This window comes from Crocuta crocuta, unplaced genomic scaffold (assembly GCF_008692635.1).
Source record: "Crocuta crocuta isolate KB4526 unplaced genomic scaffold, BGI_CrCroc_1.0 scaffold68, whole genome shotgun sequence".
In the NCBI taxonomy this organism is placed as follows: Eukaryota; Metazoa; Chordata; class Mammalia; order Carnivora; family Hyaenidae; genus Crocuta; species Crocuta crocuta.
In genome coordinates, this window is record NW_027532426.1 from 2,903,305 (window position 1) to 2,922,786 (window position 19,482).

A 19,482-nucleotide genomic window follows, 5' to 3' on the forward strand; every position below is an offset into this window, starting at 1 on the left:
GCACCTCTTAATATAATTCTTATTTAAAAAGCACAGAGTGGTCCTGGAGAGGGTATAACTGGATAATTCCAGTCATATAATGGGCATATTTGTAGGTACAACTTTTTTGGAGAGTAATTTGATAGTGTACTTTAAAATAAGAGGTACACATGGGGCACCTGGGTGGCTCAGTCAGTTAAGCGGCCTACTTCACCTCAGGTCATGATCTCACAGTTTGTGAGTTCGAGCCCTGCATCAGGCTCTGTTCTGACAGCTCAGAGCCTACAGCCTGCTTCGGATTCTATGTCTCCCTCTCTTTCTGCCCCTCCCCTGCTCACACTCTGTTTCTCTCTCTCTCTCAAAACTAAATAAACATTTAAAAAAACTAAAAAATAAGAAGTACACATATTATAACCTGTAGAAGCAAACATATGAGTAAAAATGGATTACAGAATGTTCATGACCACGTTATTTGAAATTATGAAAAGTTAGATGCAGTTTTAATATATATAAATAAAAATGCTTAAATAAATTATGGTACATTCAGTCAGTCATTGGGCTATTTATTGTACTTAGCTGCCTTTTAAAAGAATGAGGTTAACGGGGCTCCTGGGTGGCTCAGTCGGTTAAGCTTCCGACTTGGGGTTAGGTCATGATCTTACCACTTATGAGTTCAAGCCCCAAGTCAGGCTCTGTGCTGACAGCTCAGAGCCTGGAGACTATAGCCTGCTTCAGATCCTGTGTCTCCCTCTCTCTCTCTGCCTGTCCCCCATTTACACTCTGTCTCTCTCTCAAAAGTAAACAAACATTAAAATTTAAAAATAATAAAAGAATGAGGTAGAACTACATGAACTGACCTAAAAAGATGTCATTGATCATATTTTAAGTTTATTTGTCTTGAGAGAGAGCACGCGCGTGAGTGCAAGTGGGTAAGGGGCAGTTAGAGAATCCAAAGGAAGCTCCACACTATCAGACCCCAACCTGGGGTTTGAACCCATGAACCAAACCATGACCTGAGCCAAAATCAAGAGTCAGATGCTCAAACAACTGAGCCACCTAGGTGCCCCAAGATGTCAAATTATTAAATGACAGAAACAAAAACAAGTTGAAAAGTAAAAAATACGCATACATGAAGACATGCTAAGTACTGTACCTATTATATTTCTAGATATAAGTGGATATATCTGCTACTTTGGAGGGAAGAATAGGGTTTTTTGGGGGGAGATACTAAGAGAAGGGATAAGGAAGCCATTTGTTTACCACTTTGTATTTTTCTAAGTGTTGTATTTCAATGTTTTAAATGTATTATTTATTTTGAGAGAGAGGAAGAGAGAATCATAAGCAGGCTCCGTGCTGTCAGCTCAGAGCCCGACGTGGCACTCTATATTCACGGACCAGGAGATCATGACCTGAGGTGATATCAAGAGTCGGTCAGTCAACCATCTGAGCCACCCAGGCACCCCTTGTTAAAAAAAAATTTTAGGGGCTCCTGGGTGGCTCAGTGGGTTAAGCATCTGCCTTCAGCCCAGGTCATGATCTCACGGTTCATGAGTTCAAGGTTGAAACCCCACATCAGGCTCTCTGCTGTGTTTACAGAGGCCACTTTATGTTCTCTGTCCCCCCAACCCCCCGCCCATCCCTGGCTGCGTCTCTCTCTCCCTCTCTCTCTCTCTCTCTCTCTCACACACACACAATAAATAAATAAACTTGAAAAAAATGTTTTTAAGAGACTAGATGAAGATCTTTGGCCACATGATGTGTTAAGGCCTGCTTTGAATTTAGGGTTCTGATATTTGTCTACTGTCTGGCAGAAACTACACCACATTTTCAAAATTACAGACTTCTTATTCCTCCTTACAAGAGACCATCAGTTTGCAGGAACTGTTCATTAGAGCTGTATGCTAGTTTCTTTTATTATCAAACTACAGGTGTAGGTTTACTAGGCCCCTGTTTTAAGTGAGAGGACTTGAGGTATAATTATGATGTTCTGGTTATTATCCACGATCTTGTGGAGAATTCTGCTAAAAGCAATGTATGTTACCTGTAGCTATCATGGACAAAAGATTTGACTCTTTAGACAAGATTCTGTTACAGATTAAATAATAAGAGCTCTCTATACATATTTCGTTATTAATGTACACATAAAGACCATACCATACGTTCCATATTAGTAAGTGGGTCAGAGTTGGCAGACAGCCTCCACAGGATCAGGTCATGTTCAGCATCTGAAATTAGGGCTGTGCTTTTTGGCTCCTTTTTAACTTGAATCTCAGTGCAAAACTGCTCTTAATTAAACCAGATGCATACCCCTGGCCGTAAAGCATAGAAAAAGAAGTGTCCCGTGTGTTTTTGAAATGATCTTACTGTTACAGATCTGGAGAGGACACATCAGACAACTGGTCTTTTATCCAGCTACTTACAGTTACCTAACCAAGATTATACTGATCAGAAATTATGCAAACCTAATCTCTTCATATCTGGAAATCCCATGTAGCACACTAAATCATTGAGTTCCTCAGGTATACAAGTAACAACTGCTTAATTATTAACTAGACCAAGTTGGCCAGGGAAGTTCTATCTCTCTAAATCAAAAGTTCTATAGACCTGTTAATGAGGCCGATTTTTTTTTACTGTGTTAAGCAACTGGCTGTATCACCTTCTATGAACATTTTCCAAACGAAAGTCATCTTAGCTATGCTCTGTGGTATAGAATTTTGAGCAATTCATTAACCATTTATTGACATGCTGGAAATAACTTATAATTTTGTCTTGAGGAAATAAAACACAATGCAGAAGGAGGGTGGTGCTTTATTGGGGTGAAGTCATGGTTAGGCCTGTTATTTTCCATCAGAGGATGACAGATGTAGTTGTTCACTGGTTTGAAGTATAGGGATCAATCATTAATCCACAACTAAGGATATTTCAACTGTAGGACTTCATAAGAAATATAATCCTTGCAGTACCCTAATCTTATAAAAACTTCAGCTAAGAGAAGTGATATTTATAGAAGAGTGTCTGAAGACATTCATGATTCCTTTAAGTATGCTATATTCTGTCTGTGGTGGGCACTGTAATTTCCAGCATCCACTTCAGGCCAGTTAATTAGTCTAAACTTGTCACAGTGATTGGTTAAGGCCTAAGCCAATTTAGGCTAATGAGATCTGAGAAGAGGCTTTATTGCAGTATAAATGCCTACCTATCTCTCCCCTCAGAATGAACAAAGACACATGTTGATCCAGTATTTGCTGGCATCCATCCTGTGACTATAAAGAAAAGAGCTCTTCGGACCAAGCTGATGCTTTTCCTAGCAGAATCAACAGAAAATTGCTGATGACATTGTAGATCCCCTAAATCAATTAACCTTGAGATGCAGGCAGCCTGGTCTTTGTATTTCCTTTTGTCTGAAATAACCTCCCTTACTGTTTAAGCCCATGCCAGTTAGAGTTTGTTACTTGCCAAAAGCAACCTTGGATCAACTGGACTGTCAGAAGCCTGCATTTTCGTATGTTATTTTGTTTTTTTAACTATTAGAAAGGTGCTACAGGATGTGACCATATGAAATCTGTGAATGAATTTACTATGGGACTTTATCTACCAAATCTAAGTAGACTCTCCTTTGAGAAATTTCTCTTAGTAGTGCTAGAAAGAGCTCTGATTTTGTGGTATAATGTATATGTTTCTTCTTTTCTGTTGAGAATATTTTGTTTATGCTACCAAGAAATTTAAAGCTAAATGTGAGACTCCTTTCTAGCAACTGTGAGGCTTTTACAAGGGTACATCTGTTTCCTTTCTGGTTTTGGCTTTCTACTTTAAAAAATATTTTTCATGTTCCTCGTAGTTTATTTGTATTTATTATTATTTGCTTCTGATCCGGGCCATCTCAAGTACTCTGGAGACAAATTTAATAAATAAAAATGAAATAGATTCCAGAGTTACAGCTGACATACTGATTTACATATATATCAGATTAAGATATGCATGAAATTTTGCTAACTGACTGAGCCACCCAGGTGCCCTTAGAATTTATAAAATTCTTAAAGCAAAATTAACTTTAATTTACTTAAACCTTTAAAGCCTATGCTATATTACACTTGTTGCCACTTGCAGAAGAGTTTAGCTTATTACTTAGCAAAATGACCTTTACGGGTGCTCATGAGTAAGGAGGGCTTTAAACAGACATGACCCCTGCACTTATTGCCAGGATGCCCTGACCCTGTTTTTACAAGTGGCTTATAGTGTTGTGTAGGGAGTCATCACACTTTAAGCAATTCAGTTATTTCCAGTAACAATGCTTCAAAATAAATATTTAATCACTGTAAGACTACGTAAATTCTAGGCAGTGTTTCCTGACATTAATGTGTTAAATGAGATTTATAATTTCCTAAATTAGAATTAAATACTGATTTGACATTTTATAGTTAATAATTTTCAGGTGTTACTCTATTATTTAATCTTTTTTCCTTCATAACCGTAAAATTCTTTATAAAGTTATCTCTCCCCTAGCCCTCTTTTTGATAACTAGAAGTGTAAAAATTATTTTTTTACTTTTAACAAATTGTATCAGAAATATTTTATCATCCCTTGATGTAAGTAACTGAACTTGTATGGTACTTTTACATACATTCTCAAGTAAAAGATTGCCCAGTGTTTCATATGGGCAATATTAAGTTGTAAGTTGCTCCAGCTTTTGTGTTTGTTCAAAAGAACTTCTCTCTTTTTGTGCATGTGTTAACATAGCCAACTTATTTATAGGTAAAAGTCAAGAGAAACTACTTTATCATATAATAAAGCTTGTCTCCCTCTCTTTTTAGGATATTTTCTTTTCTGGATGTTGTTACCTTGTGTCGCTGTGCTCAGGTCTCCAGGGTAAGAGTGGTTGATATGACTATAGGGGGTGCCTTCTGGATACTGATGATATCAGCCTCTTTAGTAGGCAGATAATTTACTTCAAATGTTAGTTGTATGTTATGTTTCAGAGAGTGTTATTTCATCCATGGCATTTCCAAACCCATGTAATTCTACAGTAAGATTCTACTATATGTCTCTATCAAATTTTTGGGACTTTTTTTTTTTTTCTTTAATTCTGGGAGAGACGGGCGGGAGGGCAAAGGGAGAGAAGGAGAGAGACTCTCGAGCAGGCTCTGCGCTGCTATCATAGAGCCCAGTTCAGGGCTTGAACTCACTAACCATGAGATCATGACCTGAGCTAAAGTCAAGAGTCGGACACTTAACCAGGTGAGTCACCCAAGCTCCCCAGGTTTTTGGAACTCTTGACTATCTGTGTGATGTAAATAGAGGAAACATATTTAAGGAAAAAGTATTATGCATGCAGATCAAAAGGTTAGGCTCTCCTCAGAATTATAACAACATAGTGTTTCATTATGTTTTCTTAATTCATTCTATATGCACACACATACACACATACCACATACAGAAGACTCTTAAGAATCTAATTCTCATGTTATTTCCCATATTGCTTTCAATTATCAATTGTTTTCAGTTTCCCATATTATCAAAAGATAATAGCTAGAAATTAATTTATTAAAAAAACTATAGGGCATTCTCTATGTTAGTTTTTTATTTCACTTAATTATCTAGTTTTGTTAATTGACATTGTTTGACAAAACTGAAACATTATAATCTTATTGGCTGCCACTAATATAAAGAATGGATTCTGTAATGCTGATGCATAGGAGCACATATACCCCAATGTTCATAGCAGCACTCTNGTTATAGAAAAATTGCTTTATGGGTCATTCTACTCTCTCTTGTAACACAGATATATAATGATTAACTTAAAATGAATGAGCACCTGCAGTCATCTTTTTTTATAAGCTGGGTAATGACTTTTTGCTTTTTCGTTTAGTAAATATTGATTGAGAAACTACTGTGTATCAGATACAGTTCTAGGTGTTGGATATGTAACACAGTTCTATTATAAAATATGGTGTTTATCTTTGTAGGTGTGTACAGGTTTTCAAATATCCAACACTACTCCCCTCAAAATAAACCACAAAACTTGCCATAGAAAATTCACCGTGTCTTGATAACTTTAATGTAATTCTGCATCATAAAATCCATACTAAATCTGTGTATTAGCTACTTTGGAAACAATCAGCAGCATTTTGATGATTTCTCTTCATGACTTTTTTGTCCCCTATACTTGAGTGGTTGCTTTAGACATGCCTGGTACAAATGAATAGGGTTTCTTTAATATCTCCATATGAAGCTGAGGTCATCATTGAGCAACAAAATACCCCAACCAATGTCTAAACTGTTTAGTTGCAGAGTCTCATCTCATGAATGTTGATTTAAGTGAATTTTAATTGTTTTCGTTTGCAGGTTTCTCTTCCCTTTTAATATGTTTTAACTTAAAGGAAAGCACAACACCAATTTTCATTAATTGGAGAGTTGGTACATCAGTAGTTATCCTGTTCTCTGTAATTTAACTAGTTAATGAATTTGTTCTTTTAAAAACAGATTCTAGGGGCACCTGGGTGGCTCATTCAGTTAAGCTTCTGACTTTGGCTCAGGTCGTGATATCATGGTTCATGAGTTCAAGCCCTGCATCTGGCTCTCTGCTGTCAGTGCAGAGGCTGCTTCAAATCCTCTGTCCCCCTCTCCATCCCCACCCTTCACCCTATCATGGGATCTAGCCATGCATAGGCTCTATGCTAGCAGCACTGGGCCTGCTTGGGAGTCTCTCTCTCCCTCTCTTTGCCCCTCCCCTGCTCACTTGCTCTGTCAAAATAAATAAATGAACTAAAAAAAAAAAAAAAAAGGACTCTAGAAAGGAACCTCTCATTCCTAATTCTAGTGTCTGTTTGGTATATTTCCTGTTTACTGGAGAAAGTAGTATAAGGAAATGAGAAATATCAAAAATCAGAAGTGTACTTAGCCTAAGAATCTAATAAACATATGATCTTTAAAAGTTTTATCGGGGCATCTGGGTGGCTCAGTTGGTGAAGCGTCTGACTTTGGCTTAGGTCACGATCTCCTGATTTGTGGGTTCGAGCCCTGCATCGAGCTCTGTGCTGACAGCTAGCTCAGAGCCTGGAGCCTGTTTCAGATTCTGTGTCTCCTTCTCTCTCTGACCCTCCCCTGCTCATGCTGCCTCTCTCTCAGAAATAAATAAAATGTTAAAAAAATTTAAAAACAAAAAAATAAAAATAAAAGTTTTATCTTTTGTCTCCCATGGCTAGCCATTTAAGAAACCATGAGACCACAAAAAGAAAAGCAACATTGACCTTCTGAGAAAACCTTAAAGATTTCCAGAATAACTTTATTTATTGTGTGACATTTAATCTGTGCTTATAAGTATATCCACAATTTCCTTTCTTGTATCTCAGTATTGACTGTTTCAGTGTGATGCAGTAAGACATGATATGCTAAGTTTATAACTCAACAATACTAAGACTTTTGTTTCCACTTTAATAAGGAAAACTTTTAAAGACTTTCTCATTAAAATACAAAATGATCCACACAAATTAGAAACTAAATCTTCCAGTTAGAAAAGAGTTTCTGACTAGGATACTATCACAACTTGTCTTTTCCCAACTCCCCCCACCTCCTACCCCAGCTGCTAATTTCTATACCCATTTATTTATGAGATAATCTAATTGGGTAAAGTATGAATCAGAAATAAGGCAGACCTTTTGGGAGTTAATGGGGGGAGGGGAGAGCTGAGAAATTTTTTGGTCAGTTTCAATCTTTAGTTTGAATTGTGAACTTGCACATTGTTGATTTTCCCCCTTGAGCTTCTGCTCATTTTGTCTCTTTTTTCAAAACAGGCCTGGAATGTTCTGGCTCTGGATGGCAGTAACTGGCAGCGAATTGACCTGTTTGATTTCCAGAGGGATATTGAGGTATAATTATGTGGTGTGTGGCCCCATTTCTCATGTTAGAATGTAATTACAGCATGGAACAGATTAGCCCCAACCATATAAATCTCCTTTCCCTGGAGAGAGAAACTATTAATTTCAGTGCATCTGAACTTCATGGGAACTGCAATGTTCCCAACAGCTTGCTCATTTTTTGAGAATAAGCAGAACTATTTTACTGATAGAATACTAAATTATTTAGTATTAATAGGACTACCATTTTTTGCTTTTATTTTTGTGGTGGAATTGTGAACATGTTGCTCATTGTAAGGCAGTCTTTCTATATTTGCTTATTGAAGTATGAGTATACTTAACAGTTTGTTGGGGGATATTTGCATAAATTCTTCTTGAGATGAGCATTTTGGTTTTTTGGGAGCCTACAGACAGTTTTTATGCAGAACGAAAAAAGAATAAAGCCAAGTCATTTAATGAATTACTTTGCTCGGGAGAGATTTTTTTTCACTTCTCACTTTTCTGCTGTATTTCATCTTAGTATATAGCCTATTCTCTCTAAACCAGAGAAGGATAATAATGGCTTAAGCTTAAAATTATTTTAACATGAACCTGAGCTCTGTGATGGTTGGTTTCTTGTTGGGAGAAATAATAGCTTCCTCATTTGTTATAAGGATAAAATGAGATTTAGATTTAAAACATTTTATTTTAAAGTTCCAGTGGAGCTTGTCTTGTGGATCCATATAAGAAGTTTTTAGAGGCACCTGAGTGACTCAGTTAACTGTCCTGCTCTTGCTTTGAGCTCAGGTCATGATCTCACAGTTTGTTGATTGAGTTCCACACTCTACGCTGACAGCATGAGGGATTCTGTCTCTCCCTCTTTCTCTACCCCTCTCCTGTTCAGGCTCTCTCTCTCTCTCTCTCTTAAAATAAATAAATAAACATAAAAAAAAAAAGAATAGGTAAAAGGGGCTCTGGGAGGCTCTGTAAGTTAAGCGTCCAACTTCAGCTCAGGTCATGATCTCACGGCTTGTGAGTTCAAGCCCCATGTCGGGCTCTGTGCTGACAGCTCAGAGTCTGGACCTTCCTTCAAATTCTGTGTCCTCTCTCTCTCTCTTCCTCCCCCACTCACTCCCTGTCTCTCAAAAATAAATAAACATTAATAATGGAAAAATAGAAAAGAAAGTTTTTTAAAAAAGTCTCACATGAACTTATACATAGAACATTCCATTTCTACAGAGGGCACTTTTAAAATAATAGCCACTGACATGATGCAGGATTCTTATATTTTCCACAGTTGTCTAATCTTCATGGATATGAACATTTAAAGCAACGTGGCCCACAAAATCATTCAGCAAGGTTTTGTTAAAGTGTCCATTGAGTCTCTGCTGTATTGAGAGTACTATAGTAACACTTTGGAGAGGATTCAGAAATAATAAAGGAATCTAATGTCCTCCAGTAGCTGCAGTTTAACCAGGAGAGCAGCTTACATTAACATAGTGCATAAAAACTGCAGAGCACCATTTCCTCAACTAGAGAGTACCTTACAAATTGAACAAAATTAGCAAATAGGGTTTAACCCTGTTTTGGGTAGATAAGTTAATCAGGAAAGCAGTCTCAAATAAGTTGACATTTCTTTATTGAATTTACTACGTTTTTAAATCAAGTCAAAGCCTCTGCTTATAGATTATTAAAAACGAGGATGTGTTCTCTTCAAAAACAATGTGGTGGCTTAGTTTTTTTCGGTTTGTTTACCTGTTTTTTCTTTACAGGGCCGGGTAGTGGAGAATATTTCAAAACGATGTGGGGGCTTTTTACGAAAATTAAGTCTTCGTGGGTGTCTTGGAGTAGGAGACAATGCATTAAGGTAAGAACATAACTATTGATCAACTGATCTTCTTGGCTAAAGAAAAGAGCAGCACCATCTCATCCAGGAAAAGTTACAATAATTTTGTATATTCTTAAGGTATTCTGAAGCCAAATACACATATATTGCTTATAACACAAAAACATCCAGTACTGGGATGTATGGTTTTGAGAATAAAACAAGAACAAGTACTCCCTGCCAAAAGCCAGATTTCTCATATCCTAAATGGTCCTTTTGGAGTCGTGTAAAAATTGTTCTTAGTTTGTTAACTCAAAGTTAGGGTAGTTATAACCTTGGTTAACAAAAAGATCAATGTTTAAAAGTTTGTGGTTGAAAATGAATTTATTTGTAAATGTGAGTTACTTTTGTACCAACATCCAGTATTACCAATAATATCTTTTATTATTTTATGTAATGCCTAGAATTGTGCCTATTTTGTTTCAAACCTTTAAATTTCTTCCCTGTAAAGGACCTTTGCACAAAATTGTAGGAACATTGAAGTACTGAATCTAAATGGGTGTACGAAGACTACAGATGCGTAAGTATTTTATGTTTTAGAAGCGTAGTCATAGCCCCTTGTGTCCTCTCTATGCTAGCTTTATATGTGGGCTATTAAGTATATTTAGCAAATTTCATTTTGATTTTACAGAAGAAAGATATTTTGAAAGGAGGAAACATTAAAGTAGAAATGGCATAAGAAACTTGTTTTGGAATCTGGCCCAAATCCTATCTTGATATTTAAAGTAAAACTTAAAAATTAGGGTCCGTGGATATGTGGTAGGGATACTAATACTAGACATTACTAGGACCACTTGTATTTCAAGAAGATACTAGTAGCTTTCATTCAAAAGGCAGAATACACAGATAATTCTATTAAAAATATAAAAGCTTAAGTACATACTAAACAACTTTGATCTTCAATACTGAGAGCTTTTGTTAAATGACCCTTTAAATGTACTATGTCTGTGTCAGTTACAGTATAAATGGAATAAAACAGTCGTTCATCCTTGAGAGCTTACTGTCAAAGATCTAATAGACAATAAATTACCTGTTTATTGTTTTATTTTGAATACTTAATATTATAGAGATTGGGAATTTGACCACTTTGGTAAATACAAAAGTGACATATAATTTACACGAAGAATAATTTTCTAAGAATCTATTCTACTACCAATAATAAGCTGACAAAAATACAGTATAATTTATATACAAAGCTATTCATTTTTACTATTTGTAATAACAAATACTGCATTATTTTTAATAGCAAAAGACAGGAACAACCCAAATATCAATTAGTAGAGGACTGTTAAAGGAATGAGGAGAGCGTATAGTATTCTGGAGTGATCTCTAGGACATACTGTTTAAGTTAAGAGAGCAAACTGCAGGGGCACCTGGGTGGCTCAGTCAGTTAAGCGTCTGACTTCAGCTCAGGTCATCATCTCATGGTTCGTGGGTTCGAGCCCTGCGTTGGGCTCTGTGTTGACGGCTAGCTCAGAGCCTGGAGCCTGTTTCAGATTCTGTGTCTCCCTCTCTCTCTGACCCTCCCCTGCTCATGCTGTCTCTCTCTCTCTCTCAGAAATAAATAAAACAGTTAAAAAAGAGAAAAGAAAAGAAAGCAACTGCAGAGGAATTTGTATAAGATACTTTTCGTAGAGCCAGGAGGTATCCATGTTTATTTATATTTTCAAAAAGAAACAGTTTAAAGATTATAAAAATGAGTAAAAATGGTGATTTGTGGGTAAGAGAGTACAGAGACAGGGATGAAAAGGAGACTCTCAAGTATCAGGCTTTGTAGTTTTCCTTTAATAGCTATGTAAGTGTTTTATATATAATTAAGATATGAATTAAGTCAAAAAGAAATGAAAGCAGTCCCTAAATGAAAACAAAACACATGAACTCATATCAAGTTGGAGTTGTAACCACACAGAGAGAAATTACTTCTACTGACTTTGATTTAAGCTTTTTTTTTTTTTTTTTTACTCTTTATCTTAACCAAAAGGCCAAGAAGCAATAAGTTTTAGGTGTTTTTTTTTTAATGTTTGTTTATTTTTGAGAGAGAGCACAAGCTGGGGAGGGGCAGAGAAAGAGGGAGACAGATGGTCTCCGTGTTGACAGTGGCACTTGAACTCACAAACCATGAGATGACCTGAGCTGAAGTTGGACGCTTAACTGACTGAGCCACCCAGGTGTCCCTCTTATTTTTGTGTGTGTAAGTTTTATTTATTTATTTATCTATTTTTGAGAGTGAGACAGAGCACAGTGTGGGAGAGGGACAGAGAGAGAGAGAGAGAGAAAGAGAGAGAATCCCAGGCAGGCCCCACACTCCATACAGAGCCCGACGCAGAGCTCAAACCCACACACTGAACTGTACGATAATGACCTGAACCAAAATCAAGAGTCAGATAAATGCTTAACCAACTAAGCTACCCCGGCGCTCTGACCGACTTTTGATTTCTTATGAAGAAGAGTTTTAAATATATGCCAAAGTAGACAAAACAGTGTAATTAATTGAACACATCACCCAGTTACAAATTGATAATTGAGAAATTACCACTTTTTGATCAGTCTTGTTTCTTCTATATCCCTAAATTTTTCTTATTTTGGAAAAAGTCCTAGACATCATATTATTTAATCTGTAAGTATACATTTCTAAAAGATAAAAGCTTTTAACATAAGCGTGTTAATTTTATCACTCCTATTAAAAAACTTAATATCTTAAAATCATCAAATAACCACTGGCCAGTTCAGATTTTTGCTTCTTCTAGTAACTTTAAAAACATAATATTTTAAGCATAATATATAAGAAAAAAGACACAAACCTTAAAAAGCAAAAATGGAGACTTATTCTGCCATAAACAACTATAAAACTATACAAAACATATCAAAGAACGAGTTTCAGATGTTGGACAGTATGCAGCACAGGACTGAGAATCAGGTGAGCCCTATGACCACCTTGGCTTTCTGCCTGGTGGTGTTTTCCAGATGATGGTATAAGGAGAAGGAACCTAAACCAAGAACAAGGTTCTTGCTGATTGAAAGAATAAGAGATTAGAGCTCAGGGAGACAGAAGTGGCTGTAATTTTTGTCTCGAGATGGGGGAACTACTCAAAGACTACAGAAATCTATATTGATTTGGCTGAATAGTAAGCTATAAATGGACATATTGAGACCCCACAAAGCTGGGCAAAGAAGATTTAATAAGCTAGGAGCAATTACCAGGAAACTGTAAACTGAAAAATTGCCAGAACTTAAATAAGGCTGGGAGAACTTCAGACTACTCAAAATGAAGAATGTTCATTAAATACCTTGGGGCATTTAATAGAGACTTCAGAAAGGTCACACCTTCATAGTAAAGCTAGACTGGACCTGTCCCAATAAAGGTTAAAAAAAAAATCACGGTCAAATTGATCCATAACTAATTGAGCTGCCTGTCAAGTTGACACTCTTTTAAAGAAGACAACAAAGCATGGGGTGCCTGGGTAGATAATTGTTTAAGTGTCCAGTTCTTGATTTTGGCTCAAGTCATGATCTCATGGTTGTGAGATCGAGCCCTGAGATGGAATGCTTTCTCCGTCTCTCCCTCTTTCTCTCTCAAAAATAAGGACAACAAAGCCTAAACACTCAGCATACAGAAATCCCAGCATTCAGTGAAAATTACAAAACATGCAAAAAAGCATGAAGTGATACCAGAAGAAAAACCAGTCAGTAGTAATAGGCCCAGAAATGACAGAAATTATAAAATTGACCAATAAAAAAGTTTAAAAATAGCAAGTACAAACATTCTCAAGAATTTACACAAAAACTGAAAGATAATATGGAGATTGAAGTAAAAGGATGAGAAAGGAGGATATACTATTACAATCACTAATCATAGGAAACTTGGAATGGTTAATGATATGAAATGATGTAAACTTCAGGAAAAGTGTAGGTGGGAAAGATATTAGAAAGTAAATGACAAATCAAGTAGACAAAAAAAAAAAAAAGGAAAGCTCTAGAAGACTTGAGCAACACTGTCAATGAAGTTGTCCTAATTGACACTTAACAGAATGCTATACCAGAAAGCATCAGAATAAGCCTTTTTTTCAAGTGCACTTAGAATATTCAGTGAGACACACCAAATAATGGACCATAAAAAAAATTTCAGTGAATTTACATTTGAAATTATACCGAGTGTACTGCCATGTCCTCAACAGAAAGTACAAAATCAGGATTTTTGAAAGTTAAATATTATCCTTCAGAGTAACCTGGGTCCAAGAATTGATTACAAAGAAAACTAGAAAATATGTTTTGCTGTGTGATAATGAAAACACAACATTTGAAACTTGTGGACTAGGCAATACTTTAGAGAAAAATGTAGTTTCAAATACTTATGTTAGAAAAGAAAGGCTTAAAATCAAGGATCTAGGGGTTTGTGGCTAGCTCCATTGGGAGAACAGAGGTGGTGACCTCGATGTGGTGAGTTCAAGCCCCATGTTGAAGATAGAGATTACTTTTAAAAATTAGATTGGATATCAATAAAATAAGAAATAGAAAAACAGCAATAAAACCAAAAGCTGGTTTTTTGGGGAAAAAAGGAAAACCAAAGTTGACAAAAGCAGAAATGAAGGAGAACACTAAATATTTTACCCAAAAGACAGATTAAGACAATCTGAATAGATCATTAACAAGTAAGTTCACTCAATTATTCAGAAGAATCCCATAAAGAGAAGCCCAGTCCCAGATGTCTTCAATGGTGAATTCCATCAATTATTTAAAGAAGAGGGGCAGCTAGATGGCTCAGTTGGTTAGGCATCTGATTCTTAATTTCAGCTTAGATCATGATCTCACAGTGGTGAGATCAAGTCCCACATTGGGCTCCATGCTGAGCGTAGAGACCACCTGGGATTTTCTCTCTCTCTCTTGCTCTCTCTCTCCCCCTCCCCCCCTTCCTTTACCCCCTAAATTAAATAAACATTTAAAAATATTTAAAGAAATAATAGCAATTTTCAAACTGACTCATAAAATGAAATAGGAAACATTTCATAACTCATTCTATGAGGCCGATATTTTTCTGATACCAAAGACATCACAATAAAAGGAAACCTACTAATTGTTATTCCTCAGAAACAGAACTGCAAAAATACTTGACAGAATTTTAGAAAACTAAATCCAGCAACATAAGAAAGGATTTTGGATCATAACCAGTGGGATTTATCTCAGAAATGCAAATGTGATTTCATATCTGAAAATAAAATATATCTCATAATAATTAGACTAAAGTAGAGGTCAGTAGACTTTCTGTATGGGGCCAGATAAGTAAATATTTTTAGGGCTGCATTTGCCGTACAGTCTCTGTCACAGCACTCAACCCTGCCAGCATGTTTTACAAAGACAGCTATGGAGTATATAAACAATTAAGCATAACTGTCCTCCAATAAAGCTTTATTTCTGGGCAGTGAGATTCGAGTTTCATGTAAGTTTCACATGTCACAAGATCTTTATAAAAATTTTTTCAACCATTTGAAAACATCAAAACCATTCTTGACTTGTGAACCATATAAAAACAGTCAGCTGGTGAGATTTACTGCCCCCTGGAATAAAGGACAAAAACTACATGATCATCTCACTATGATTATTTGCCTCTGAAATGGCCCCCAAATAACCCCTGACTCCTAGTACTCACACCCTTGTGTAATCTTTTCCCCATGAACATGGACTGGGTCTAGTGACTCATTTCTAACAATAGAATACTGCAAAAGAGATTGGATGTCACTTTGGAGATTAAGTCACCATAAGACTGTGATTCTGTCTTGTTCTGCTTTCTCTCAGGGCTATGGCTCTGGAGGAAGCAGCCTGCTCTGTTGTGAGTAGCTCTGTGGAGAGGTCCATGTAGCAAGGAACTTAAGGTGTGGCCAACAGCCAGCAAGGACCTGAAACCTATCAAAAACCAAATGAGTGAGCTTGGAATTGGATCTGCCGAGGTCTGCCAACAGCCACCTAAAATAAGCTTGGAAGGGAATCTGCACCCAGTTAACCTTTGAGATAAATGCAACTGTGACCAAGACCTTGATTGCAGCCTGTGAGACATCCTGAGTCAGAGGCACCCTGCTAAAACTGCCTATGCCTGTGTTCCTGACCCACAAAAACCATGCGATAATAAATATCTGTTGTTTTAACCTGTTCAGTTAAGTAATAGTAGATAATTAATACATCATCAGATACAGAAAAAAAGCCACATGATAAATCCAACACCTATTCATAATAAAATAAATTCTCAACAAACTAGCAACAGAAGGGAATTTACTCAATCTGATCAAAAGCATCTATGAAAATGCTACTGCTAACATCATACTTAATGATAAAAGACTAAATACCCTAAGGTCAAGAGCAAGGTAAGGATGTTAAATGTCACCGTTTCTATCAACATTCTGTTGGAGATTCTAGCCAATGAAAGAAGCTTTAAAAAAAAAAAAAAACTGACAGGAAAGAAGTAAAACCAGGTTTATTCACAGAAAACATAATTCTAAAAGAAGTGCTTGAAAACAACAAAACATTACTGAAAGAAATTAAAAGTATGTAGAGAACTCTTGCAGTCAGTAATAAGGCAATCCAGTTAAAAATTGGGCTAAACACTTGGATAGACGTTTCACAAGGAAAGAGATGAATGGCTAATAAGCACAAGAAAGAGTTTTTGTTACAGAATTGCAAATAAAACCACAGTAGGATTACAATCCATACCCACTAACATGACTATAATGAAAAAGACAGTGCCAAGTATTGACAAAGATATGGACAGACTGGGGCCTTCGTGCATTGCTGGTAGGAATGTAAAATAGGACAGCCACTTAAGAAAAATAGTTTGGTGGTTTCTTAAAAAGTCAAACATAAACATAGTATAGGATTTAGCACTGCTAATCCTAGGCATCTACCCAGAAGAAATGGAAACGTAGGTCCACACAAAGACCTAAGACACGTATCTGCCAATTAGAATGTATAACTCTTACTTGGGTCCTAATTTGAACAAGTCAACTTGACAAAGGCATTTATAAGGCAGTTGGGGAAAGTTGGACACAGATGGGCTGTTAGATATTAAGGAGGAAAGATGTCCTGAAATATTTACAAGTGAAATAGTATGTCTGGGATTTGCTTCAAAGTACTGAAACAAAAACCAGAGGAAAATAGATGAAATAGAAATAGAATATTAATAAATGTCAAACCTTAATAGTAGTACAAGTGCATTTTATATTATTCACTCTTGTGTATATTTGAAATTTTCCATAATAAGTTACAAAAATTAAACTGAGAACTTGACCACTGTGGAAAAAGAGCCTTTAAGAAATTGATAAACGGGCACCTGGCTGGCTGGTCAGCCAGTAGAACATGTGACTCTTGATCTCAGGGTCATGAGGTGAAGCCCTGCATTGAGGGGCTTTTTTTAAAAAAAAAAAGTCATAAAGGCAAGTAGGTAGTAATATTACATAACTTAGCTTGTTTGAGCCCAATACTGGTCCTTTCCGGTTGCAAAAATCCAACCACTTAATTACTGCCATGCAAAAGGTTATCTTGAGCAGAGACTTAAGTGAAAGAGCAGAGACAGAGCTTTCAGTCTTCAAGGTGCACCACTTGCTAGCAAGTACTAGCTAGCTTTCTGGTATTTCTGTATTTGCAAAATGCATATAGGTCTCTTATCAGCACATAGTGGTTTGCTGTTAAACATTTCCAGATGAGAATCAGGTACCGTGATCCCTCATGCAAATGCTCATACACAGCACAGCCTTTCTTTGTGAGTGGCACCTGCCTCTTCCTCAGCATGACAGATCCCACAGGATTTACAGCTGCTTTTATTTTGGCTATGGAAATTTTATAGTTCTTATGTACAGACACCTGTTTAATGAGAATCGTGCATGATTTACTAAAGATGCATTCCTATTTGTTGATTCATTATTTTCTCCTTTTTCCATTTTTCAGTACATGTACTAGCCTTAGCAAGTTCTGTTCCAAACTCAGGCACCTTGACTTGGCTTCCTGTACATCAATAACAAACATGTCTCTTAAAGCTCTGAGGTAAATTTCTTCTAACAAGAATGTCCAGTAATCAGAACAAATATACGTATTTTTTATTTCAAGTAACTGAATTAAAGTTGGAATTGAAGGAAACTATGTTTTATAGATATGTACTATATTTCAGAGTAGATCTTTTGTTTTATCACTTGCCCAAGTTACAGGACACATCCAGGTGAAATGACAAGAGGTAACTAGGATTTCTGAACAGACTGGCACTCTACATGGATGATTATATTTTTATGAGGTCTTGATTCCCCCCCCCCCACCACCACCACCAGAAGGCCACATATCATGATAGTTTAGTGATTAAAGAAGCACTCTGGAGCCAGGTGATTAGCCAAGTACCTTGTACAAATATAACCCTCCTGAGTTCTTCCTTTCTATCTCATAGTGCTGTTGTTAGGATTAAACAGTATTATCATTATTTGATGATAGTATTAGGCCAAACCATGTAAAGTTGCCAGTATTTAACAACTTTTGTCTTAATGAAAATGATAGCATCATATAGTTCAACCTAATATATATAAAGTGCTTAGCAAAGCACTAGTAAGCTCTTGATAAGTTTTGTTTTAATGTTAATGTATTTTTAAAGTACATTACAGAAGATGTATCTTAAAAGGAAGGTGAAATGCCCATTTTCTTTGTGACTTTACTTTTTTATCAACCTTTTATAAATATAGTCCCATGTATTGGTTATGTTCATGAACAGTAATAATTATGCTGTTAAAAGAAATGTAGATTTAGTTGAGTGTAAGTAATCTAAAAATATGGCTTCTTCTAGACTTTCCTTATGATTATTGAGTACTATCCATCTAAGGCTATTTGCCATGTAGGATAATAAATAGGATACTATAACGACATTTATAGTTTATAAAATATTTTCACATAAATGATTTCATTTAGTTCAAAACCTTGTGGAGAAGATAGGACAGACACTTTATAGTTAAGAAAGTCTAAAACATTTTTTAATGCCAGGTACCATGATTTAACCATAAAATGTAACTAAATAAGGTATTGTTGCTGCTCTTAAGCTGTCCAGAGCCTAGTGGGAGAAAAAATACACAGTATGATAAGTACTGTTATAGAATTGAGTGCATCCATTTGAGAACATAGGAGGGAGGGGTTACGGCTGATCTTAGATTAAGAGAAGTTCAGGCAGGTTTCCTAAAGTGACTTGCCTGAAGTCACACTATTAATGCTGAAGAATGGACTTGAACCAAGATCTCCTGCCTTCATTTTATAACACAATTAAAGCAATATTTTCCAAAGAATGTCATAGAACTTGAGATTCTTCCATAGTTCAAATGTGAAGTCAGAGATGAAACTAATATTCTATAGAAGGCAGAGGTCAAACACAATATATCTTAAATTCATCCTATGGAAGCAGTACTCCAGATCCTTCATAGATACGGAAAATTTATAGATCCTTTGTAATTTTTACTTAAAAATTCAAATTTTTACTCATTATTACTTTGATAAGTAATAGAATTATTTAATAAAGAATCTGAATCTAAACTCTTCACTAATTACTCTGTTAACTTGAACAGATCACTAAATTCCCATTTGCTTTCCAGAGATCTTTTAAACATGTGATAAGTGCAAAAAGAGTATGTTTGAAAAGGATAAACCTCCATAACAATCTACATATCTGAAAAATATTATTGTGCTTTGTGCTTATTAGTTTAGCTGGATTTGAGCTAGCTTTCCCAGTGATAGAGTCCCACGTGAACACCACAAGTATTGAGAAATACACTTTGTTGT

General features: G+C 36.1%; 1 protein-coding gene across 4 annotated transcripts in view; it reads left to right on the plus strand.

The window, feature by feature from the left end:
• The window catches only part of FBXL20 (F-box and leucine rich repeat protein 20), a 99,123-nt gene that overhangs the window by 59,608 nt on the left and 20,033 nt on the right, over positions 1-19,482 (plus strand). For 3 of the 4 annotated variants that reach the window (XM_077779334.1, XM_077779335.1, XM_077779336.1), the window contains 5 exons: positions 4,791-4,845; positions 7,770-7,844; positions 9,584-9,678; positions 10,148-10,216; positions 17,626-17,721. In XM_077779334.1, the coding sequence (XP_077635460.1) occupies positions 4,791-4,845; positions 7,770-7,844; positions 9,584-9,678; positions 10,148-10,216; positions 17,626-17,721 (390 nt within the window). The remainder of the gene's footprint in view (positions 1-4,790; positions 4,846-7,769; positions 7,845-9,583; positions 9,679-10,147; positions 10,217-17,625; positions 17,722-19,482) is intronic. The other variant, XM_077779338.1, reaches the window with a different exon arrangement.